Source organism: Paramormyrops kingsleyae, chromosome 24 (genome assembly GCF_048594095.1).
Source record: "Paramormyrops kingsleyae isolate MSU_618 chromosome 24, PKINGS_0.4, whole genome shotgun sequence".
Taxonomy (NCBI): Eukaryota; Metazoa; Chordata; class Actinopteri; order Osteoglossiformes; family Mormyridae; genus Paramormyrops; species Paramormyrops kingsleyae.
Genome location: NC_132820.1, coordinates 1,855,560 through 1,881,126, shown reverse-complemented (window position 1 = coordinate 1,881,126; position 25,567 = coordinate 1,855,560). Strand labels below are relative to the sequence as shown.

Sequence of the window (25,567 nt, the reverse complement as noted above, 5' to 3'; positions counted from 1 at the left end):
GGCAGAATTCAGACCCCATTCTCTTCGTCACCTAAGTCTTGTATCTTTATTTGGGTTGTATAACCTAAATTCCACTCTGAGATTAATTCGGAGATAAACAATCACATGTCTTTTTGTGGGCCCCTGCCTGGGCACTTGACCCCCAGCTCCCCAGGGGCCGAGGGGGGGGCGGCTAACCTTGACTGTGACCCAGGCTTACTCCCACCTGCATATCATGGAGAGCAAGATTTGGGTAAAACGGGGTAAAGCGGAAAGAGAATTTCCCCACAGGGCTCAATCAAGTATCTCTATACTATTCTAATCTAGTCTAGTCTAGTTTAGAAAAAAACATAAAATTTTATATTATTTTTTGGATGAAAAACTATAGTTTGTTTTTACGACTCTTTGGGGGGACATGGAATAAACAGGTAGACGAGCATTGAATGTTTATGCAGTATATGGAATATAAAATGTCATATAAACAAGTACAGGCGTGTACTCAGTGGGCATTATTACATACCTGCCTGCTTCTCCAAACAGCCAATCACGTGGATCCAGCCGAACACATGCAGCACGCAGACAGGGTCAAAAGCTAAACAGCCAATCATATGGCTCGAGCCGAACGCATACAGCACGCAGACAGGGTCAAAAACTAAACAGCCAATCGCGTGGCTCCAGCCGAACACAAACAGCACGCAGACAGGGTCAAAAGCTAAACAGCCAATCATATGGCTCGAGCCGAACGCATACAGCACGCAGACAGGGTCAAAAACTAAACAGCCAATCATATGGCTCCAGCCGAACGCATACAGGGTCAAAAACTAAACAGCCAAACCAAACAGATGCGACGGCCATCTCAGCGCATCTGAACATGGTGTGATCACCTTTGCCAAACGTAGCTGTTCCAGCGTCTCAGAAACAGCCAACCCTCCTGGGATTTTCACACACGACGGTGTCTAGAGCTCAGAATGGTGCGACGAACATAAAATCGCCATTCAGTGGCAGGTCTGTGGCTGCGAACACCTTGTTAATGAGCGAGGTCAGAGGAGAACGGGCAGACTCATTAAAGCTAACAGGGAGGTGACGGGTGCAGACCTGACAGCTTCACAGAGCAGTGGTCTGCAGAAAGGCTTCCCTGAACACACAATTTATCTGTCCTTGAAGCAGGTCTGGGGACATAGGTGACCTCCTGCCCGATACCAGCTATGGAAGCGTTCGCATTACAAGCCTCATTGTCCAATTCCAGTTTTTTGCCCAGATCAGATTTGCCTGTCTTGACAGTTCACATGCATCTGTATCTAACTGATCGCATCTGTCCCTCTAAATGGCATCACTTTGGCTTGGTAGTGTGAATGTAGCGTTTGTGTACCTAACAAATTCAATTCAATTTAATTAATTTTTATATAGCGCCTTTCACAACAGAGTTGTCCCAAAGCGCTTTACAGGGTCGTGTTGTGATACATAATACATAATTAGAGGGAGATACAGAATGGGGGGAAAAGGAAGGAAAGATATTGAATAAAGAAAAGCCAGAAGACAACGGAGGAGAGGAACCAAAGACTCCCAAGTAGGGAGAAAAAAAACCTCTGGGGTCCAAGGTCAACTGGCTGCCCCCCCCCCCCCCGGGCAGACTAACATCACTGAAACAGAGAAGAGTGGACATGCTTGCTGAAAGGTAGGTATATGCTGGCATTAAGAATGAAGGCAAAGTGCATCAATGAGTCCGTTATCCATGTTGGCCTCTGAGTGGTGGCCAAGGTCTTTTCTCCGCGTTGGGCTGCGCCAGGTGGCACTGAAGGCTGCACCCACCATGATACAGCTCGTATAGTCCATTTGCAATGTCACCTAATAAAGTGACCGTTGAGTGTAAAGGTCCAGTTCCTATTACCTCAGTGTCAGTTGATTTAGATGCCGGCTCTTAAACAAGTGAGTGGAAGTTAGATGCTTATAAATGATCTTGCGAGGAAAGTGTCAGTCACATCGCGTGGAAAGTGTCAGTCACATCGCGTGGAAAGTGTCAGTCACATCGCGTGGAAAGTGTCAGTCACACCGACTGATCCGATAGCTGTATAAAGCATCTTCCGCTCGTGCATGTTGAGCTGAATTGTCATGGTGTTTCGGGGGTTTCTCTCCTTAAACCCTAAACCTGTGAGTAACTGGGGCTCCTCAGTAAGTTGTGCTGGAACCATCAGACTGCCACTGATTCCTGGCTGCAAGAGGGAAACTCACTTAACATGCATGTTCTGTTTCAGATCCACGTAACACGATGAGAGATACAAGATCTGCTTTTTGGAATGGTTTTCGCCTCACTCACTCGCACATTTATTTTATGAGGCGATTCATACCCAATCCATCTAAAAGAAGGGTAATGAGTCTTTATAGAGGTATAAGAAACCTACTCAGCCAGACCCACACTCTCTGCCCCTTTAATCCAGGAACTCTCGTTTGTGCTTAGTCATTACTGGTTATTAAAGGACATTAAGCCACCTCCACAGCCAAAGCCCACGCCTCCCTGGTCTGACGGTCGCGTGGAAGTCAGGCCAAAACATCATCCTTTTGCTACACTTCTTCTACCTGATGTAACCCTCGCCCCTGGTGGTGCTTGGCGCTTAACGTGGGGGCCACACCAGTCAGGACTCAGCATGGTGCTTGTATGGCCTCACACCTCCCACCCGTCTCAAACACAGAGCTGCTTGTTTTCCACTCTGACTGCCGGTTCCCCTCCAGCCCACCGCCGAGAAAAATAATCTCTGCTACATGGCAGAATCGGTGTCCCCTGTCGTCTCTTCCTCTCCACCCCCAACAATGGAAAACGTGAGAGCGGCACGATAATGAATACAGCAGAGACCCTCCTGGAAACCTGGGGCGCAGGATAAATGGACATTTCCTGGGCCTGTGGGGGTCCTCTTGTGGCTCCTGGCAGAGGCGTCTTGGTCTCCAGAGAGAAACAGGGAAAAACAAAGCCCTACAGTTAGCTGCCCCAGAGTATTTTTGGATCTAGTTACGTATGCCTTCTTGTGCCTGCTGTGTGTGTGAGGCAAAAGAGCATCATGTAGATATTTGATTTACTAACACTTACACAGGAAAACCTGGTTATATAACCTGGTTCACACAGTAATCTTTCCATGGTTGCAACTGGTTGTGCAGCTGCAACTTTGACTGTTTCCACTGTGAATTCCACTGCTATAGTGATTCAGCTGTTACAGTGACTGAGTACAACTGCTACAGTGACTGTTGCTGTGACGACTACTGCTACAGTGATTCTACTGCTACAGTGAGTGTTACTATGACTACTACTGCTACAGTGACTATTTCTACTACAGTGACTGTTGCTGTGACTACTACTTCTACAGTGATTATACTGCTACAGTAACTGTTACTGTGACTACTATTGCTACAATGATTCTACTGCTAGTGACTGTTATTGGAACTACACTGCTACAGTGACTGCTACTATGAGTACTTTTGCTACAGTGACCATATTGCTACAGTTTCCGCTGTGACTGCTATTCTTACAGTGACTGTTACTATGACTGCACTGCCACAGTGACTGTTACTGTGAGTGCTACTGCTACGGTGACTGTTACTGTGAGTGCTACTGCTACGGTGACTGTTACTGTGAGTGCTACTGCTATGGTGATTATATTGCTACAGTTGTGATTGCTACCACGGCTCTGGAAGCTGCTGCCACTATTAATGCTGCTGCCAGATCTCCAGTCTCAGATTTTATGAGTTTCCTAAGCCTGACTGTTTAACATTTACTGTTTACCTTAAACGAAAGCTTAAATAAACACTCCTGCCTTGATAAGAGTTCTTTTCAGCTTGGAAGATGTATTATTGTGCGATTTTATCAAATGCACACCGTTCGTAAAGTAAAATTGTCTTCAACACTTGGCCTTAATGCATCTATCATTTGCTGTGTATATCCCTTTATTATCTAACTTCGGGTGACAAATCTTCCCAGGTTAGCATCTCTGACTCAAGCTCAGCATCAGAATTACAAATGATTTCACTGCTCATAAGAACAAAATTCATTTTTTTAAATAAGAATTTATCAAAAGAGGGAAAAAGCCACCCCAAAAGCACACCGCAGGAGGCGAAAACGCGGGTGTCCGTGGAGCCCCTTCCATTCCTCGGCGAAGCTGCTCCCCTTCCCTGCATCTTCAGCTGTGTCTCGGATGATCTCTGCCGGGGTCTTTCTGCCTATTGGCCAGACGTCCCGTCCTGAACGCCAGAGATGCCCCAGTGCTGTTCCTAACGACACTTCCCCGATATAAATCTAATCTGGCGGCTGTGATCTGGCCGTGAGGCGCAGTATCCGCCCTCCTGACAAACCCAGGCGTGCTCTTCCTTCTCAGGCAGCCTCACTTGCTGCTATTACCTCTCAGTTTCATCATCTCAGGTTTATATACGGTAAACTGGCCGCCTACGTTACACTCCACATGTGACACTCGCTCCAACGTCGATGCTGTTGAAAAAAACGCAGCCGTTCCAGAAGCTCGCCGCCATGCTTGTCCGTTGCCCCTCTGGCCTCTCTCGTGTGAACCCCCCCCCCACCCCCCCACCCCCCACGCACACCTCAATCCCTGCCCCATTGCCTCAGGAACGACTTACGTCTCTCTAGGTGGGGATTTCCTGACACGGCTGGTAGCGGGATGGGGAACAGGCTCCCAGCACAAGGCATCTGAAGACAGCTGGAGCTAAAACCGCCACAATGACATAATCTAAGCTCGGGGGGGGGGGGGGGGGGTCATTTCAATGAGCTGATGCGATGTGAAAGCCAATTTATTACCTCCGCATCCCTGAGCTTCAGCCCTGCGTGATTCCTGCAAACTCCCGGGTGCTTCTGAAAATAGCTCAGGGGGGGCTTCACAATGCGAGTCCCAGGATTGGATTTAGCAGCGAGATTTCATTTTTCATGCCTCGCGCGAAACCTCTCGCCCCCCCTCCGCCCCCCCCCCCCAGCACTCCCCGCTAAGCTCCTAGCTCCCGTGTGTGTGCGGCGTTTCCTCACGCACACACCTGCGGCCACATGCTTTTTTTGGAGTGTTACAGCAAACAGCTCCGCATGCCTGTGATTTTCTCCGCGCCCGTGTGCTAATGTTCTCTACGGAAAAGGACCATACCGGCTTATTTAAAAAGGCGGCATTTTAATCGCACCTTGCAATCAACTTTTCTCTCCCAAGAAATACTATGTGTGCGCAAAGGGCCTCCACTCGCAGCTAGAGGTAATTCCATTTCCTGCTTCTCTGACTGACGAGGACGCCTCCCTCTGAACGGCCCTCAGCTCTGCCTTGGCTAACGTCAGGCGACCGCTAAAGCATAACGAAAATACATATAAACGAGCGGGAAAGTAAAGGTAAATATACCAGTGTGCTACGGAAACACCCTGAAACTGTAACATATTCATTATTTTAATTTTATGCATGAAAGATTGTTGAATTTCCATATCCATGAATGATTTAAACATTGGACCCCTGTCGTGGTTTCACCCAGATCATTTTCCCCTCGCGCTATTGGTTGAAACCGGGCTCGTAATTGGATCCCACTGGAGCTCTTTAAAAATACTTACACGTGAAAGCAGCATGAAGGGCCTTCCTGGGGGACTTTGTACCTGTACAGGGCCGTGACTGAAATGTTACTCATGCAGGATTACTGTTCAGTCTGAAACGGCACCAAGGCCCGCATTCGGCAGCAGGTCCCGCTATGTTTCATTTTGTTTTCATCCAGCATAAATAATCGATGGACGTGCCGATGGCCACGCCTCCTCATTCCCATAATGCCGAGCTGCCAGGGGGACATGCTTCAGGCGTCTTTTTGAATTTCAGAAATGGCCGACACCGCAGCCCTTAGCAGATGTGTTGTGAGTATGTCTGTGATTTGGCACTGTGTTCAGCTACCACTGACTGCGTTAATTGCCCCACCAGACAGCTGGCAGTGGGGGATATATGTCCCTCTGAGCCAGAACTAAGACATTCATCAAACTGTCCTTCCTCCCTAAGCTGCTGCGGGCTCCATACACCCCCCCCCCCCCCATGCTGGCAGTGCCACTTGTCCGTTGGTATACATCTTACCCCAAACCTTCATCCCTGGCCCCACAGTGGCCCAAAGTTCTTCTTCGACCATGTTTAATCAGCGTCTCGATTACAGCAGTCAGTTTTTCACGTCACCCCCCTTTTGTGGGATGCTGTAATTGGATTTGTAGACAGAGATAGTAACAGACAGCTGTGACAATTACATACATCACACACACACACACACACGGATGGGCTTACCAGTGTCCCACTCAAATCAGCTGGAAAAAACTCCCAGGAGGACACATGATATTTAGATGAGGAACAAAGCAGGGGCATAAGCATAGAGTTTTGCACAAAATTCATTCTTCTGCTTCACTGTCATAGCAAGCCAGGTTCAGACTCTGTGCTTTATCCAAAAGGATTGACCTGCACCCTCCAAGCTATTATGGGCTGGTCTTCCGTGGATCAGGTTGTTCTAGGCCATGAAAGCTAGTCTGAACTGAACAATACACAAGGAAGAAGACACATCAACTAGAGGGTGGAGGTTCTCAACAGCATTCCACATCCCACTTTATACATTCAACATGTTATAATCCACATTCAGCTGCACACATTCAACTGATTACATTTCACATCCCACTTTAGCCATTCAACAGATCGCGTTCCACATCCCACTTTATACATTCAACATGTTATAATCCACATTCAGCTGCACACATTCAACTGATTAAATTGTATGCCCCCCTGTACATGTTCAACAGGTCACTTCCACATCCCACTGTACACATTCAACAGGTCACATTGCACATCCAATTTTACACATTCAGCACGTCACATTCAAGATCCAACTATACACATTCAACTGACCACATTTCACATCCCACTTTAGCCATTCAACAGATCGCATTCCACATCCCATTGTACACATTCAATAGGTTACATTGTACATCCCACTATACACATTCCACCTGACACATTCCATATCCCACTGTACACATTCAACAGGTCACATTCCACATCCTGCTATTCAGATTTACAAGTTCGCATGCCACATCACACTTTACACATTCCATGTGCCACTTTACACATTGACCAGTTCCCATTCCACAACCAACTTTACGCTTTTTACATATAACATCCAACTTTACAGATTCCATGTTCTACTTCCATATCCCACTTACCATGTTTCACATTTTACTTTAATTCCACTCTCAATATTACACGCTCAGGATTTCAGCTTCCATGTTCTAGCCACGTTTTAAACAACCAGCAAGCTTAAATGAAACATTAAATTCAGGCTGCTCATGAATGGAGAGGAGCACACCAGGTATTTATGGAGGGTAAGGGGCCAAAGATGTCATGGGGGTCTGTAATGGGCTATGCACATCCGGACACGTCTTAGGCTTGCTGTCATTCTGAAAACTGTGGAGTGATTTTATCTGCCTGTAGACACATTAGATGGAAAAGTGATACAATATCTGTCCCAGAGAGCTTATCACCCATTGCAGCTCTACTCTGATTCACACAGATCACACCTTCCTCTCTTTATCTGCTCCATCAGTGCCGGTATCTGATCTCCTCTCCTTTATCGCCACTTTTTGCCCACCTAAAATTTCATCCGGAAATTATTATCCTTTCAGGTTCCTCTTTCCTCTTCCTATGCACAAGACTAACTGCAGGCTCCCCTGGTACCCTGATGGAACCACACAGGTGATAAGGATTCGAGAGCAAGATTAAATTGGAAAGCCCCGTCCCCCGGCCCCTCTCCCCCTCCCCGACGGAGACGATGTTTGCTGCTCCCTGGTGCTCAGGGAAGCCCTTCCACAAGCCGGACAGCCTCCAGCGGACATTCACTGCGATGCAGGACACCTCTTCCACACCAAAGGTCACTGCACTCCTCCCTGCAGCTAGGAGCCCTCACAGCACGCACTGCACATAACACCTGCCTGACAGCCGGCCCAGAAATAGGCGACACATTTCCCACATTTTCATGCAGATATTTTCAGGATGATGCTTCCGGGCCGCTTCTTTCACATTGTTGCCAGGATGATGGTTTTGTAATATATTTCTTTTCAGGCTGGTATTTTTTCAGAATGATGTTTCTGACCAGATGTTTTCACGCTGTTTCCAGGCCTGTGTTGCTAGGTTGATGATACTGAGCTGATTATATATGTGTTTTTTTTCCAGCTGTTGTTTCCAGGATGCTGTTTTCTCACCGATATTTCCAGGCTGATTTTCCAAGGCTTTGTTTCCAGGCTGATGCCTCACGCTGATTTTCCTGCTCGCTGCGTCTGTTGATATGCTACCAGCTTTCAGGTTGGTATTTTCAGACTGATCTTTTTGCCCAAAGATGATTCCATTTAACTTTTGAATTTTTTTCCCCTCCTGATATTTTCATTTTGATGTTTTCAGGTCAATTCTTTTTCCCAGGCTGATATTTTCAAGCTATTAATCTGTAGAATATTTCCAGGGCTCCAAGGCAACAGAGTATTTTCGCTCCGTTACAATGACAAGACTTCCACAGCTGGCACCGCAGACTATGAAAATTGCCAGTAATAAGGCCTTACTGGTGATAAATGGGTCCAGCATCCCCACTTCCTGGGGAGAACTGGACCCTGGTACAGGAAACATGAGAACACCGTCATTTGTGGAATACGCTCAATTAATTAAAAAATACAGGCCGTAATACATTTCCAGACACCTCCATTACCAGATGTTCAAGCGCCTACCTGTACGTTATATGGGTTTGCGGAATATAAATTGTAACGTTCACATTTTAAAAACCAGCTTAGGTGCATGAGGCGTTTCCTGGTGCCGCCGTGTATTTCAGCACAATAAATCACGTTAGATAAGCGGCCCCATGGCAGCCATTTTGGTCGTAAGCCTCTGTGATTCGACTGGCTCCTCCGTATTCAATATGCTTAGTCACCAGAGCTTGGCCACCCAGGGATACACCAATAGGAACACAGCGCCAGGCGCCACAGTTCACTTCATCCTTCAATGCATATCATCGCTGATACAAAATAGCAAACGGCTCTCAGAGAGCACAGCTTCCGGCCTACACACTGCACACTTCAATACAGTGATTAATTACAGTTACCGGAGATGACTGCTTCCTCACAGATACAGATTTTGCGCATCCAAGACAATAAATACACATACTTTCTGGTGCGATTCTTAGAAAATAAGCTTTTCCCAAACATCTCTTTAAAAGCAAAGTGCAAGCATGTACGAAGTGTAGCAAACATTAATTGCCTTAATGTTGATGCTCACTTTTTCGTTTTCAGCCGCAGATGCAAAGCTCTATCTCTGTTCTCCTTTCCAGCAGAACGCTAATCGGGTTAGCTGAATAATTTTAGTACCCAGATACCGTATTTACCTTTAAGGAATAATATTACATTATTAATATATAAGCAGCATGCAATGAGCAAAGGCAGTCTGCTGTAAGGACACTATTTGTAAGGAACTACAAACTTCACACTTTTATTACTGTTGATATTATGATATTGTTTGTGAATTTTCAATAAACACAACGCATTTCAGTCGGAGTGACCCATACATTGAACGCAATCCCACAATCCTTTGCATTGTCTGGATCGGCGTCTTCCTCCATGTACATGCGTTCATGTGCTGGTTTAGAGGCCAGACAGCTACAATATCAGACAATGCTTTATTATCTGTGAAGCATTCGTGAATTATGGGTAATCAGAATGCACAGAGACTCATAAATATTTAGCCTTGTTATTGCCATGATTTAATAAAGGATTTCTTTAGCTGCACCTTGTAGGGTGCTTTAACGTGGAAGAGCTGAATTCCCGTCCCTCCGGCACACACAAAAAGTCTCTCGGTGTTCCGGCTCAATCCGGCTCATTCTGGTGCTGTTTGCCATGCTGCGTGGAAACGGGCCGCAGCCAGAATCCTTAATAACTGTCTCATTATATTACCAAGCTATTCTTACCAGAACAGCTGGGTTTTTTTTTTGGTAATTAAAGTCTCTTTTTTTGAAAATTTCTATTTATTTGCTGGTGTTGTTGGATTTTAAGTATTTCCTGTATCCCTGAATATTCTTTAACATGCATGTAACAAACAAAAACAGTGACTTGATATCAGAGACTCCATAAGGGACAGAACCTGTGGTTTCCCTACTTGGAAGATGGCTGAGTTCTGGGTTTTGTGTTTTGGGATATTGGACAATTCTTTAAGAAGAAAAGCCTCCAGTTCTTTGATGGATGACAGACTTGAAAGTATAGTTTGCACTTTGTGCTCCAGAACTTCCCATAATGGTTTGATGATGTTTCGATCTGCTGATTGGGGACGACATCAAAGGTGTCTGACTTCACCCCAGTGTTCATGACGGTCTGCGGTAATATTGGATTGAAGGCAAGATATTTGTGGTGTTTAGCAGCTATGAGCTGTCCGCAGTTTCCTCTGGGATCGATACATTTTTTTTCTTTCTTTCTTTCTACTTATCTAATATATCTAAGCATCTGTCTCAGGGCTCTGGACCACGATTCCAAATCCAGGCATTGTTGCCTGCTATTTCCCAGGTAGTTAGTTTAATAATAACTGATTCTGATTGACCACAGAGGCTTCACACCTGAGTCACAGTTAAAGGAAGGCTGGAAAACCAGCAGCGCTCGGACCTTGAGGACTGTGATTTGAATAGCCCGGGTCGATCCATCTGTCTATCATCATTAAGTTTTTAGATTGATGATAATTCATTGACCCCAATGGGAAAATTCTCTTTTTTTCCTTCCCCATCTTGCTCTCCATAAAACATACGTAGGTCAGAGTAAGCTTGGCACCAATGGACAACCACCTTAGGGTGCCCACCAATGGGCAACCACCTGCAGGGTGCCCACCAATGGGCAACCACCTGCAGGGTGCCCACCAATGGGCAACCACCTGTAGGGTGCCCACCAATGGGCAATCACCTGCATGGTGCCCACCAATGGGTAATCACCTGCAGGGTGCCCATGGAGCTAGGGGCTAAGGGCCTTGCTCATTGCACACAAAGATGTGAGTTCTCATTAGGTTGGGCTCAAACCGGAAGTCTTCTGATCACAGGTACATAGGCTTAGCCAGCTGAGCCACATGCTGCCCCAATCAAATCCTCTTAAGTATCTGCCTACTCCTATTGGTCCACGTGTGAGATATGATGTCTGCAAGATCTTAGAGGCCTGCCCTGTATCGGACTGTTTTTCTGTGACCAGTTCACTTGCAGTTCAGGCACCAAATCTTTGGCCCTTTCTGAACTCATGTTGCTTTGGAAATTCACACATCAAGGTGCGGCCGGTCGGGCTGTTATACTGTCACCACACACTGCCAAGCACACTCCGACATAATAGGATTCACTCGTCGCTGTTTCTGTAATTGCGATTATCTTCTTCAAAGTCCCTTTTCTGTAATTCATCCACCCCCCGTAATTGTATATAATTTAATGTGTATCAGATATGTAATTAAATTTGCAGCAGATATATACAGGCTGTTGTAAACTTGATTGCTATACTCTGCTTTGTACGGATGAGGTGCCAGTTTGCTGTCTCTCGGAGCTGCAGACGGACGCCTCTCCTGTCGCGGGCCCTGTAATCCTTCACTCAACCCTAGCTCTTCATTTGGCGTGGCATCGATCGGGAGCCTGCTCCAGAATACGGGATTTACATCCGGAATGATAGAAAGGGCATTTGCCTAAAATATATAAATAAAAAAAATACAAAGTGCAGAGAAGAATGAGACTTGAAAAAGGCTTTGGCTGAGCGTTGAGGCTGTCAATCAGCATCAATCAGGGCACCAGAAGTCGGCTCACCTGCCGGCTGCTTCTACGAAACCATGGTTAGTCAGGAAAGGCCTGAATTGCTGTTAAACTCAAGGCAAACCTCTACAGAGAACAAGTGCAGGGGCCTAGTTAACGGACCCGAGGAATCCTGCCTGATTTTTAATTATTTATTTTTTAAAATCAATTTAATCACTTTAATAACCTAATTACCTTAAGGCCGTGTTTTTAGTAATTTACAAACACATTCATAACAAATAATAATGCATTCATAAAGCATTATAAACATGGCTATAAATATTTATGAAAAGGCATAACACATTATAGCCATGTGTTTTACACATTATGAATGCCTTATGAAGCTCTCATCTATAATGCACTATAAATACCTTCATAATGCTCTATAATGGTCGGTATAAGCAATAAGGATGCTTTGTACTCCATTATAAGGGTATCTATAGTGCATTATAGATGAGAGCTTCATAAAGTATTCATAATGCATAATAGGCATAGCTATAATGTGTTATGGCTTTTGATAAATGCTAAAAACAAGGCCTTCAGTTAAGTGTTACCCAATTGTTTTTGTGACTTCGTGGACATAATAAAATAAATGAAGAGGTTTGAATCCCCTCCAGAACGACTGGCTGTGAAGATTGATACGTATGCGCCGGGGAGAGAGACTGTGAGCGCGGCTGTTGTTTAACAGAGGTGAACCTTTGGATCTTTTGCTGGTTGTTTACGTATCGGCCCGGTGGCTCCAACCATCCATCACTCGGCATTTCCCCTTAATGCGTTCCAGCGCCGGCGGCCGGCCTTGCCCGTCCAAACCCTGCTAGCAAACACACCACGACGTTTCCAAAAGGCCCGGACTGCGTCTTCCTACAGAAACGTCTTTCTCTGTCTACAGCCACACAACACGAATGATGGGTGATTGTTGAGGATGGGATGTGAACAATATTCATAACTAACCAGTCAAATGAAAGGATATTCGGCAATATTTGGTGTTTGCCCCGGGGCCATCCCATGTCCAGACAAGCTCAGATACTCCGTCCATTGAATTCTGTTCATTTGTATGCCCCGACATAGTCGTTACAAAGCACCCCAGAAGAATCTGAACGGTGTAAATGTTAACGTCAAAAACCCAAAAAGAAGGAACAGAAAAAGAAAAAGTTCCACCCATTGATCTTCTGAAGCTGCTTATCTAGTGCAGGGTCTCGATGAGAAAGAGGCCAATCCTGCGAAGTTCAGGGAATAAGACAGAGCACACAGTCAAAAGAGTGAATTCAGGCACAGCAATAGAGCGAAGGCAGCGATAAACTGGGGCACAGGGGGCAGGGATGCAAGAACCCAGGGGGGGAAAGTGACAGGAAGGGGTTTTGTGTGGAATGGGAATCGTGAGTGTGATTTTATCGTGAATGCAATGGAAATTGTAAGTGTGATGAGATCATGAATGTAATGGGATTTGTGAGTGTGATGAGATCAAGAATGTAATGGAAATTGTAAGTGTGATGAGATCATGAATGTAATGGGATTTGTGAGTGTGATGAGATCAAGAATGTGATGGGAATCGCGAGTGTGATGATGTCATAGATGTAACGTAAATGATGAGGGCAATGGAAATCCTGAATGTATTATAAATTGTGAGTGTGTCAGAAATGATGAGTATGAGAAAGCCACAGAAGAGGGTCAGTCATCACCACACACGGTGAAGATGGGACTCACAAGCCCAGTGAAGGACAGGAACTCTTCCCAGTATCAAGGTCTGCTGGTCAAGCCTCACTGTCTGTGATTCAGAATGACAGTTTTAACGTCTGGCGCAAGTCAAGAAAAAACAGTGTGTGGTAGAATTTAAAAAATGAATTTATTATACAGAAAATAGTTGAAAACAAATTTAAATTAGCTCTAAATTGAAAATAGGAGGAGTTCCCGGTGGGGGCAGACTCACTTAAGTAACAGCCATCGCTCTGGCGGAGGAGTTCCCGGTGGGGGCAGACTCACTTAAGTAACAGCCATCGCTCTGGCGGAGGAGTTCCCGGTGGGGGCAGACTCACTTAAGTAACAGCCATCGCTCTGGCGGAGGAGTTCCCGGTGGGGGGCAGACTCACTTAAGTAACAGCCATCGCTCTGGCGGAGGAGTTCCCGGTGGGGGGCAGACTCACTTAAGTAACAGCCATCGCTCTGGCGGAGGAGTTCCCGGTGGGGGGCAGACTCACTTAAGTAACGGCCATCGCTCTGGCGGAGGAGTTCCCGGTGGGGGGCAGACTCACTTAAGTAACGGCCATCGCTGCGTGCGCTTTAATGGTTCCCTCATTAATGGCAATAGGCCTTGTTCTTCTAGCCAATCTGTTCTGCTACCATCCCTCGATGTCCTTCTGCTGTTTGATTTTAGACGGCTATGTCACGCCGGCCGGCTGCGTGTCAGAAACTTCAGTTCTGCCTCCTCCAGAGAAAACCCGTGACCCCCCAGCCCGAAATGACGGGACTGGTTAACAGTGGCTCTGCGTACCAGCAGAGCTGATATGCGGAGGCGGGGGCCCGACCGTGCGCTAAGATCCTGTCAGCTTTCATCTCAGTGGCCGTCTGCACATCCCTGCATTTGCTAGTTGGCCTCCAGGTGATGTAGTGATGCAGGGACTCAATCTTATCAACTACTGTAGGTTTTCTGGAAGGTTCCGTTTTGAAATGGCCTCAGCAGCAAACTCCAATCCCAGACAGCACTGGCACTTCGCATTTCGTAACATGCCCAAAAAAATCATTTCAAATGATTGAAAATCCCCAGCATTTTCCAGGGGCTGTGCTAATTATGCACAATGCTTTTTATGAATGTAATTTTATATTTTTCTGATTAAATCAGACATCTTTCCTGGGATTAGAGGAAATGTTCTATCTACAAGAAACATCAACACAATTTGTGCAAAATGAAGAGCAGGCCTCAGCCGTTTATTTTATTGGATCTTTTCTCTGTTTGAATTTACATATTTTTTTGTTTCAATAGTCCACAGGTTAGACCTCCCAAAAGGTCCTATACAGAGAGATGTTCAGGTCCAGCCCAGTGCAACGCTTTCAAAACATACAAATACATACAATTATGTAGGGATAAACATGTTATCTTAAAAGCTCGTTAATATACATTTTAATCATTTAATTAAAGGCACCACACAAAGGACACAAAGCCATCGAGCCACATGCTGCCCCCCCCCCCCCCCCCCCCACATCAGGTCCCAAAAAATGCTAATAAAATCCCGGACCCACATTACTGCCCACCTGAGCATAGTAACGTGCTAACAGCGCTCATGCTAACATGCTAACAGCGCTCACGCCAAAGTGAATGTCACCGACCCGGCACACGGACTCCTGCTCTCAGCCCTCTTCCCATTAGTTTGGGGACACAAATTAATATGGATGAAATGCAAATTAATTAAAAGGGCTCTCCAGATTGTAAACTGCCCACTAATCCAGACCAGCACTTGTACCTCACTACTGAGATTCAGCCATCTTGCTCTGGGTTAGAGTATCAATAATTTTGATTGAATTTTGATTGATTGCTGTTCACACCTGACATCATTCGTCTACCCATGTTGACAAAACACTCTGGATGTTTCTTGGTGTATGTATGACAGATGCATGTTTTATATACAGAACTATCACAGTCTGTTTGGTATCCCATCCAGGCAAAACAGATAGATGGATAGATGGATGGATGGATGGATGGATGGATGAATATTACATTAAATCCCATCTAAGTGGTCCCTTTCCTTCTGTCACGTTTCCTAAGATAGGCTGCAGGCTCACAGTGACCCTGGATGGATGGATGGATGGATGGATGGATGAATATTACATTAAATCCCATCTAAGTGGTCCCTTTCCTTCCTAAGATAGGCTGCAGGCTCACAGTGACCCTTGATGGATGGATGGATGGATGGATGGATGGATGATGTATATCCTGCCACTTCCTGTTTTCCTGGCACTTTGCAGTAAATCCAGCACTAACAGTATGTGAGTCAAATTTAAATTCTAATCAGACTTAAAAAGGAGGAAAAGATCTTAGCATTTTACATTGAGCCCTATATCATCTAACATATTCTGTGAAAGACTTTTGTTTAGTAATTTAAAGGAACACCAGTGGCTCTACAACGCCACCTGCTGGTGGGTGCTGGTAACAACAAATTATGATAATTACCAGTAATTTGGGGTATTACACGCATGCACATATAATACACAAACTGTCCTGGTAGTTGTATTACACATATACCAGGTTAATGAAACATGGGACCCACCAACCAGTCAGTTAATAGTAATCACAGTCAACATTAATACAACACAATGAAATCTAGAGTAATGAAATGAGATTTGATTAATGGTTTATGAAGAATTTTTCCCCGATACCTGATAGTCAAAGAAAATCTGTGCCATTGGAAAAACGTATCTCTTGAATAGTTAATGCTTTAACTGCATTACTAGGCTTACAATCCATCTTCGCATTGCACAGAGTTTCAATTATTTATTTAGCCCAGTTACCTTGAATTTTTATTTCCACTTACTGTCAGCACAGAACTGGAGAGTGGTTCAAAATAATTTATACTGATTCGCATCTAAAAGAATAAAATGTCAGAATCTTCCCCTCGTCGTCACATTAATCACATAACTCTGCCACCCATGTACTTTTGTACAAAAACCATTAAACAGTGGCTCAATGTTAAATAAAGAAATCTCCACCATCTGCATATAAGTGTTTCAGAAGTAGAGAATGTTTTTAACTGTACACAAGTGGGTCTAGACATTGTTCTTTACTACTGGAAGACCTGTAGGGGGCGTTGCAGAAATGCATTTCAAAGTAAATCACTGTATTTGCTGAATCTGCTGCATGTCTTGGATGGCTGAGGAAATATCTCGGTAACATTGCATGACGCATGAAGTAAAGAGCTATATAAATGTGACTGTGTTCCTCTGTGTTATTCTGAGCTGGTATCACTTCAGTCTTTTGCTGACAGGGTAATTGCACAACTGTACAAACTGGAGTTAAGCAAACTGCACCGAAGACGGATTTAAAAGCCATGCATCATGACCAGCAGGCCTACATTACAGCACAAAGGCGGGATTAGCTGTGGAAGCACCTGGTGAAAACCGGGGCTCCACGATCCCGTTCGCTAACAACATTGACTTGTTTCAACCCTAGCTAAGAATTTCTTGAACGCGAGCCAAGCCGGACTTCGTGAAAATCCCTTTCTGCTGCTAAATTTAAAAAGGAACAATAAGCGGATTTGGATGGAAAACAGGCAGAATAGAAAAAAAAAACAAACAACCTCGGAGTGGAATTTTTAGAATCATAGCGAGGTCAACTGCCTGGTGGTGGATACAGTGAGGTCGCTTTTATGTAGCCGTGAGTAAATAAAACTTTTTTAAAGAGCTTCCTTAAGAACTGGAGCCACTGGCAAACATTCAGAATTTAAATGATCCCAATTCCAGGCCCCCTAAGGGGAAAAAAACAAATTCAAGTATGCCATTATACAAGTCAGTCATGTAAATAAAATGCATGTAAGCACTGACAGTATAAATAGTTTTTTAAAAAATATATATATATATATACTAATAGGAATGCAAATCCTAGATCCTCGATATGTGGCACCCGCGTCAGTTCTGTGCAGCCATTTTGCTTTGCCCCCATGGCGTGGGCATCACTGTAGTGATCTGGGGGGGGGGGCATGGTTAAAGCTTCTCTGAACATTAACAGTCGCTCAAAAATATCTGACATAAATAAATAAATATGGGAAGCGCTGTACCCTCCTGCGGATGGGCAGCGCACAGCAAGGCAAGGCGTGGCAGGGCGTGGAAGTGCATGGCAGAGCGTGGCAGGGCGTGGAAGTGCATGGCAGGGCGTGGCAGGGCGTGGAAGTGCGTGGCAGAGCGTGGCAGTGCGTGGCAGAGCGTGCCAGTGCGTGGCAGGACGTGGCAGTGCGTGGCAGAGCGTGGCAGGGCGTGGAAGTGCATGGCAGGGCGTGGCAGTGCGTGGCAGAGCGTGGCAGTGCGTGGCAGTGCGTGGAAGTGCATGGCAGGGCGTGGCAGAGCGTGGCAGTGCGTGGCAGGCCGTGGAAGTGCGTGGCAGGGCGTGGCAGTGCGTGGCAGGGCGTGGCAGTGCGTGGCAGGGCGTGGCAGTGCGTGGCAGTGCGTGGCAGGGTGTGGCAGTGCATGACAGAGCGTGGCAAGGCCCGTCTGCGACGAGCAGAAGGGGCGGCATCTTTGGCACAAAGCAAGGGGCCAGACAAAGAGAACGAAGGCTATTTTACATAAACAAAGCATCCTAGGGGGGAGGGGCAAAAAATGATTATATGTAGATAACTCCTTTGTAAACAGAGGGTCACCCCCCCTGAGAGCAAGTGTGTAACAATTATGCATGAGATGCATTGTGAAAAGGCCACATTGTTGGAGTCAGGGGTCCCACTCTGCTCGGAGGATTGGTGCTTCCTGGGACTGGGAACAGAAGTTCTGCAGAATGCACAGCTGCACCATAAACGTACCCAGGACCAGCCGACGGCTCCTGCGTCTGAAGCCGGGCCAGAGCTGACCACCCCAGCGTTCTACCAATAAGCAGCTAATTTTAGAAGCTCAGACTGGTAACGTGTCTTTACTTCCTGGCCAAGAAATGAGAGCTGAGTCACGGAAAGCACAGCTACTCGAAACCAGGGACCGGAACTTCCCATTCCTGAGCCGAAATTATCGGAGAGAATGCCGGCAATACTGAAGGGCGACTGGCTGCGGCGACGTTTCGCGTTTCTCTACCCTAGACCCTGAATGCAGACTGTCATCAGACTGTTTTAAATCTCCCGCTTGGAATGCTTATTATTTTCAGGATGCAAATCTCTCCAAGGCAACAGCAAACATTTGGCACCTACACACAGTTTGTTGGGCGCGCCGCTAAATATTATTCCTGTGTTTTTTCTTTGTTTTTCCACAATAGAAATCTGCCTGTAGGTTCTTGCACATATTCAGCTATACCTAAGGTATAACTTCAGCGGTATTCCAGGGCAGGCCGGCGAGATGTGTCTCCGGACGGAGAGGGACCGCGCTGCCTTCAGCTCACGTGCGGCTGAGCCCGGATCTTTTGGGGAAAGGCTGCTGGTTTAAATCTCAGCAGGAGAAGGAAAAATAGTGACCAAATCACTGGAATCAACCCAGCTTAATTATTTCCAAATCTCTCATTTATGCAAATTACATTATTTGCCTTCCTAATGAATACGAGACATTATCTGCGGTCCCATCGTTCAGCCGGTTCTGACCACGGCTTCTCCGGAACAGAGAGCCAGCCCGGGCCTTGTCAGAAGCGGTCGGTTCCGTGCTGCGTAGGGGACATCCACGGCTCCAGACCCGTCACCAGCTGCCTCCTCCGCTTCTTCTTTCCTTCGCTGGGGTCCAGCAGGGGGCTCCAGCCGAGATCGATGTAGGGAGAGTCTAGCGTTGGAGAGAAAGGCCCCGCTCTCAGGGCGGACAGGGAGGGACTGGCACTGGTGGAGCCCGGCGCCGAGCGGGAGGTGCCGAAGGGGACGCAGAAGGGGTCGGGTTCGTGTCCCAGAGTCCCGGAGGGGTCATGGTTCAGGGGAGGAAAGGGATCGCAGTCCGTGAAGGGATTCGCCGAAGAGCGTCGATGCGGGGGGCGGCACAGAGGCCCAGGGCCCGCCCCTCCGGCCGAGACGAAACTCCATGGGTCAATGCGGGGCCTGACGGGGGAGGGGCGCGGACGGGGGATGACGCTGACCTCCACCCTGCGCGTCTTGGGGCCCCAGAGCCGGGAGTCGAGGAGCAGCGAATGAGGTGCTGCCTGCTGTTCCGAATCCTCCTGCGAGCACATGGGGAGGTCCAGGCCTTCAGCGAGAGAGAGAAGCATCGTCAGAGAGTCACCTGAGGCCTTGCCTTTATCTGCCCATTCAAAACATGCCAAGGAATATTCCTACTAGTCAATAATCAATATCAATAAACATGAATTTGCATGACCAATGTAACAAAACTCACCCTCTATGATCTCAGTGCAACCTAAAGAAGAAGAACACCTTTAAAATATGGGGCTAAATGACGTTTTACTATTTACACTATAACACAGATCAACAACGCAGGCAGAAGCGGTTTGTCCTTGACGCGAGAGCAGGCCTCTTCGCAAACATCATTTCATCCACACGACCACAGAGGATAGGGGAGTGAGGCCTGCCCTGCGTACTTAACCCGTTCTCGGCGCTCTGCTGAGCACATACTCCTGGTAACTGGTTTGCAGCACTCAAGGCTAACAGAGGGCCTTCCTCAGTAGGAAACACGCTCCTGGCTTATAATACATCCCTTACTCTGTATTAGTCCATCGTTACTGTTTAAACAAACAGCAAAAGTGCACACAAGATAAATGACTTCAGTAAGAAGAGTCAGGAGCCATAAAAATCGGGAGGTGCAAGCGAAAATCAGGAGAGCCTGACCTGAGTGAGGGGGCAGGAGCTCCTGGCTGGGCTTTCGCCTCCTGTCGGTGCTGAGGCCCCACGCTCTGCTCCCCAGCTCCCTGGTGACTCGGGGCTCATCGACAGCCCGCTTCTCCTGGAAGTTTCCGGAACTGTCCTGGCACACCCGGAGCTGTCCGTGGGCGGGGGTATCACAAAAGTGAAGAGGCAGGGGGGTGCGCTCTGAGGCGGGGGCGAAGTCCGGCATTGGGGCGGAGTCCGAGTAGGAGAAGGTGATCAGGTCGTCCACGGTGGGGGGGCTCCGAAGGGGCGAGGTCGCCCCAGCCTGCGGCTCGGTCTCCAGTGCCAGTAGACTCGTCCGGGGGGGCACTTTTGGGAGGATCTCCAAAGGACAACCCAGAGCGACTGCTGCAAGCAGCAGCCCCCCACCCAGCAGGGCTCTGTGGGTGATCTTGGGGGGTCCGGCGCACAGTCCTCGCTCTGGCCTGGGGGACCCTGCGGGGGAGGGCGACGTCCAGGGGGGCGGCCCCTCCTCACCCCCAAAGTCCCCCTGGGGGGGGGTAGCCTTTGGGGGCTCATTCAGAGAGAATCCTGCAAGCAGGGATTCAGGAGACCTTCAGCTTTAATATCTGCCGTCTCTTTGCTTTATCTGTGATGTCATCATGTCTTACCTCTTCATGGATGGTTTTAATAAAAATATCCATTATGCATATCGCCCCACGTATATCATACATTATTTGTCTTAAGAGACCTTTTTGAGGCTTTTTGGTGTGTGCGTCTCACAGCAAGCAAATTAACATTGCTTTCATTAATATCAACAATTTACACACACACACACAAACACTTGGTAGTGACTTAGTTACTAGTGAAGTACAAACCATGAAGAAATATGCTTGTTACTTTAGAAAATGCCTCACCATTCTTTAAGGAGGGACATGACATCAGTATGTAACTAAGGCTTAATTGGTGCTTAATTAATACATCAGTAATGGCATAATACTCTATTATTTATGCCCCTCAAGTGAAGTTTTTGTTTTTTGCCTCTCTAGCCCATTTCTACACAGACCTTAAGGCCGGAGTGGGGGGGAAGGCTCCTCTGTATCTGCATGTAGCTTAAAGGCGGGGGGGGGGGGCAGACTGCTCTGTAACTGCATGCAGCTTAAAGGTGGGGGGGGGGCAGACTGCTGTGTATCTGCACGTAGCTTAAAGGCGGGGGGGCAGACTGCTCTGTAACTGCATGCAGCTTAAAGGTGGGGGGGGGCAGACTGCTCTGTAACTGCATGCAGCTTACAGGCAGGGGGGCAGACTGCTCTGTAACTGCATGCAGCTTACAGGCGGGGGGGCAGACTGCTCTGTAACTGCATGCAGCTTAAAGGTGGGGGGGGGGGCAGACTGCTCTGTAACTGCATGCAGCTTAAAGGTGGGCGGGGCAGACTGCTCTGTAACTGCATGCAGCTTAAAGGTGGGGGGGGGCAGACTGCTCTGTAACTGCATGCAGCTTACAGGCAGGGGGGCAGACTGCTCTGTAACTGCATGCAGCTTACAGGCGGGGGGGCAGACTGCTCTGTAACTGCATGCAGCTTAAAGGTGGGGGGGGGGGCAGACTGCTCTGTAACTGCATGCAGCTTAAAGGTGGGCGGGGCAGACTGCTCTGTAACTGCATGCAGCTTAAAGGTGGGGGGGGGCAGACTGCTCTGTAACTGCATGCAGCTTACAGGCGGGGGGCAGACTGCTCTGTAACTGCATGCAGCTTACAGGCAGGGGGGCAGACTGCTCTGTAACTGCATGCAGCTTAATGGAGGGGGGGGCAGACTGCTCTGTAATTGCATGCAGCTTACAGGCGGGGGGGGCAGACTGCTCTGTAACTGCATGCAGCTTACAGGCGGGGGGGCAGACTGCTCTGTAACTGCATGCAGCTTACAGGCAGGGGGGCAGACTGCTCTGTATCTGCATGCAGCTTACAGGCAGGGGGGCAGACTGCTCTGTATCTGCATGCAGCTTACAGGCGGGGGGGCAGACTGCTCTGTAACTGCATGCAGCTTAAAGGTGGGGGGGGCAGACTGCTCTGTAACTGCATGCAGCTTACAGGCGGGGGGGGGCAGACTGCTCTGTAACTGCATGCAGCTTACAGACGGGGGGGCAGACTGCTCTGTATCTGCATGCAGCTTACAGGCAGGGGGGGGCAGACTGCTCTGTAACTGCATGCAGCTTAAAGGTGGGGGGGGCAGACTGCTCTGTAACTGCATGCAGCTTAAAGGTGGGGGGGGCAGACTGCTCTGTAACTGCATGCAGCTTACAGGCAGGGGGGCAGACTGCTCTGTAACTGCATGCAGCTTAAAGGTGGGGGGGGCAGACTGCTCTGTAACTGCATGCAGCTTACAGGCGGGGGGGCAGACTGCTCTGTATCTGCATGCAGCTTACAGGCGGGGGGGCAGACTGCTCTGTATCTGCATGCAGCTTACAGGCGGGGGGGCAGACTGCTCTGTATCTGCATGCAGCTTACAGGCGGGGGGGCAGACTGCTCTGTATCTGCATGCAGCTTACAGGCAGAGGGGAGGGTAGACTGCTCTGCCCATGCATGTGAGATGCACATATGAAGCTGCTCTGTTTGCCGTCCGCCCCCCCCCCCCCCCCGAGTGCGGCAGCAGGAATGTGAGGCGTTCCGTCAGGGGAGGGGTACCGTTTAGCTGGGCCTCCGGGGTGGGGGATCGGTACTGCTCCCACTCGGCGTCCGAGTGCCCACTCTGCCTGCTGTCCCCCTGCAGAAGCTTGGCCCTCATCGAGAGGCTGGGGGGGCAGAAACACATGGGAAAAGATTCAAATATGAAGCGTGCACATGCGTCCTAAGCAACAATGCTACACGGTAAATCCCTTTGATATTGAGATTCGAGGTGGGGGGGGGGCATCACCTGCTCTCCTGGGAACTGAGCCGCAGGACTTTGGGTCGGCAGGGGCTCTTGGGACTCTGGGGGCTCCGGAGGGGAGCCGGCCGGGGCTCCTCGTTTGGCTGCCTGTTAGCCGGGAGCTCGAGGGGCCACACGGAAGGGGGACCCCACGCCCGGCTGCCGTCGCTGGGGCTCACTGAGGGGGTACAGCAAGCACCCGACATGAGGTGACATGCCCAGAACAGCATACTTACAGTGATATACAGAGCCACTCAAAAGCTCGGGCTTTATAATTCAGCACATGACACGGATTAAGAGGACGAGCTTGTTGGACCCCGAGGCATCGTGGGCTACCTACAGATGCAGCGTAACGCTAGTTGCCCGTTTTGTACAGGCACACAATAACAGGAAAAAAAATCCACAGAAAAGTGTGTGTGAAAGGACCACCCCCCCATTCTGATCGATCGTTTAAAGCCTCCACATTGTAGGTAGTGATGATGTCCATACTGCAGACGAGCAAACGCAGAAGTTATATATCGCACTTCAAAAAAATAGCCAATCTGAATTATTCTCGTTATCTATATATTACACTTTCGGATTCTTTAGTGAGTAAATAAATTTTGCATTAATGTATGTATTTGGGGCACGTCATGGTGGCGCGGAGAATCGTGGCGTTTCATAAACTGAGCAATAGCTCCCCCCTGTGGTGGAGAGTGACAGTACAATACCAATTCAGTAATTCGTGAGGCGGTGATGTGGCTCTCTGACACCGCTGGGGGACTGAGACGGGCTGTACGATGCACTGGCTTGTGGCGTTCATGGTGTACGAGTCAGTCTATAGGCTGAGGAGTCGTGGAGGGGGGGGGGGGGCGTTCCGGAGGTTGACTCACGCTGGATAGCCCGAAAGCGGGGGCCAAAGCAGGGAGGAGACCCCAGGTCCAGAAAGTTTATTCTCTTTTCCGGCCCTGGAGACGCCTGCACTGTTATCTTATGAATGAAATCTAAAGAACAACAGGAAAAAATCAGTGGATGACTAGATGAATTTAAAAGACATTATTACACAAACAATAAAAGGAAAGGGAATGTGGGGGCTATGGGAGATTGGGGGGGGGGGGAGTGGGTCAGATCAGACCGATACAAAGGTGACAATAAAACCAAACCGAACAGAACCAAACCGGGCACAGGAGAGAGTTATAGAGGAGGTCTGCAGCCGTCAGACAGCTGCTAGTCTCTCATTAGTCTGACACTCTCCGCAGTGGCTTGGGATCGAGTCCTTATCTTACTAATAAATTCCGATCACAATAATCCCAAGAAAGGCCTGAGCACTGTCACAATGGCTTCCCACGCCGAGCTGGTTTCTGTGGGACTGCGTGGAGGACCGGGCCGGGCCGGGCCGACGCGCTCAGCTTTCCTGCGAAGCTTAGGCGCCATGACGCAGAAAGGACAGCTATTCTGGGCCCAGTCTGGCCAGCGCCGAGGGCAGGAAGCCTGCTGGCAGAGCGGGATGGATCTCCCCTTTCATTACGGGCGCGAAGCAGGCCGGAGCGCAGCAAGCGGGCGGGCGAGTGGGCGGGCGGGCGAGCGGGCGGGCGTACCCTGCGGCATGCTGATCTTCTCGCTGCTCCTGAACTTCAGCTTGTGCTTCTTGAAGGTGCCCTTGCGCTTCTTCACTTTGGGCTTCTCCTGGTTCATGTGCCGGATGAGCAGGCTGAGCTCGCGCTCGAACACGTCCTGCTCCCAGCGCGCCAGCTGCTGCTCCCGCTGCCGCAGGAACTCCTCATGCGACTTCTGCTGCAGGGCGGCGCGCTGCAGCTCCTCCTCGCGGCAGTGCAGCTCCTGCGTCAGGGGCATGCCGCCGTTAGCCTGCTCCACTGCCCCCACCCCCATATGCAGCCCCCCCCAAAACCTAAAACCATTTTCACATTACTATTTCATTTCATTGTATTTATTTTTAATTTTTAAAAATATTTGGTTACATTTTACATTAACTGCACCTTCGTAATGCATTCATACAACATTCATAAGCAGTGTGTAAGTTTAACATCCTAAAATAGCATAACAGCTGTAATATACATCAATAACAAACAGTATATGATTAAAAGGTTATAATGTTTATTATCATATATTGTTTGTTTTTTAATATATATTATAGCTGTTAAGGTATGTTACACCCCCCCCTGCTCCATCCTAACCCCTCCCCCCCCCCCCCCCGCCCCACCCCCCCGCACCTTCTCCTTGGCCCGCAGCTCATCGAACATGCCCTGAATCTCCAGCTTCCAGCCGTCTTGCAGCGAGTGGAAGGAGTCCTGGTGCATCTCGTCCAGCACCCGGTGTTCCAGGGCACTCAGCTGGGCCAAGACGGCAGCGAAGCTGGGCCGTCCGTGGGGGTCCTGGTCCCAGCACTCTGCGGGGAGCGACGACCGCGACTCTCATCCTCGGGCTCGCCCCGCATCACCACGGCAACCCGCCGCCTCGCTCAAT

The 25,567-nt window shown here is 48.4% G+C and overlaps 1 protein-coding gene across 2 annotated transcripts in view; it reads right to left on the bottom strand.

Annotated features, from left to right (window-relative positions):
- Positions 1 to 14,968: 14,968 nt before the first annotated feature.
- LOC111855427 (mitogen-activated protein kinase kinase kinase 11) overlaps positions 14,969 to 25,567 on the bottom strand; it is a 30,245-nt gene continuing 19,646 nt past the window's right edge. Inside the window, exons 4-11 of one of the 2 annotated variants that reach the window (XM_072706570.1) lie at positions 25,315 to 25,490; positions 24,682 to 24,922; positions 23,977 to 24,087; positions 23,111 to 23,282; positions 22,882 to 22,988; positions 20,223 to 20,792; positions 19,774 to 19,794; positions 14,969 to 19,626 (exon numbers count right to left, since the gene is read on the bottom strand). In XM_072706570.1, the coding sequence (XP_072562671.1) occupies positions 19,082 to 19,626; positions 19,774 to 19,794; positions 20,223 to 20,792; positions 22,882 to 22,988; positions 23,111 to 23,282; positions 23,977 to 24,087; positions 24,682 to 24,922; positions 25,315 to 25,490 (1,943 nt within the window). In that variant the 3' untranslated portion in view covers positions 14,969 to 19,081. The remainder of the gene's footprint in view (positions 19,627 to 19,773; positions 19,795 to 20,222; positions 20,793 to 22,881; positions 22,989 to 23,110; positions 23,283 to 23,976; positions 24,088 to 24,681; positions 24,923 to 25,314; positions 25,491 to 25,567) is intronic. The other variant, XM_072706571.1, reaches the window with a different exon arrangement.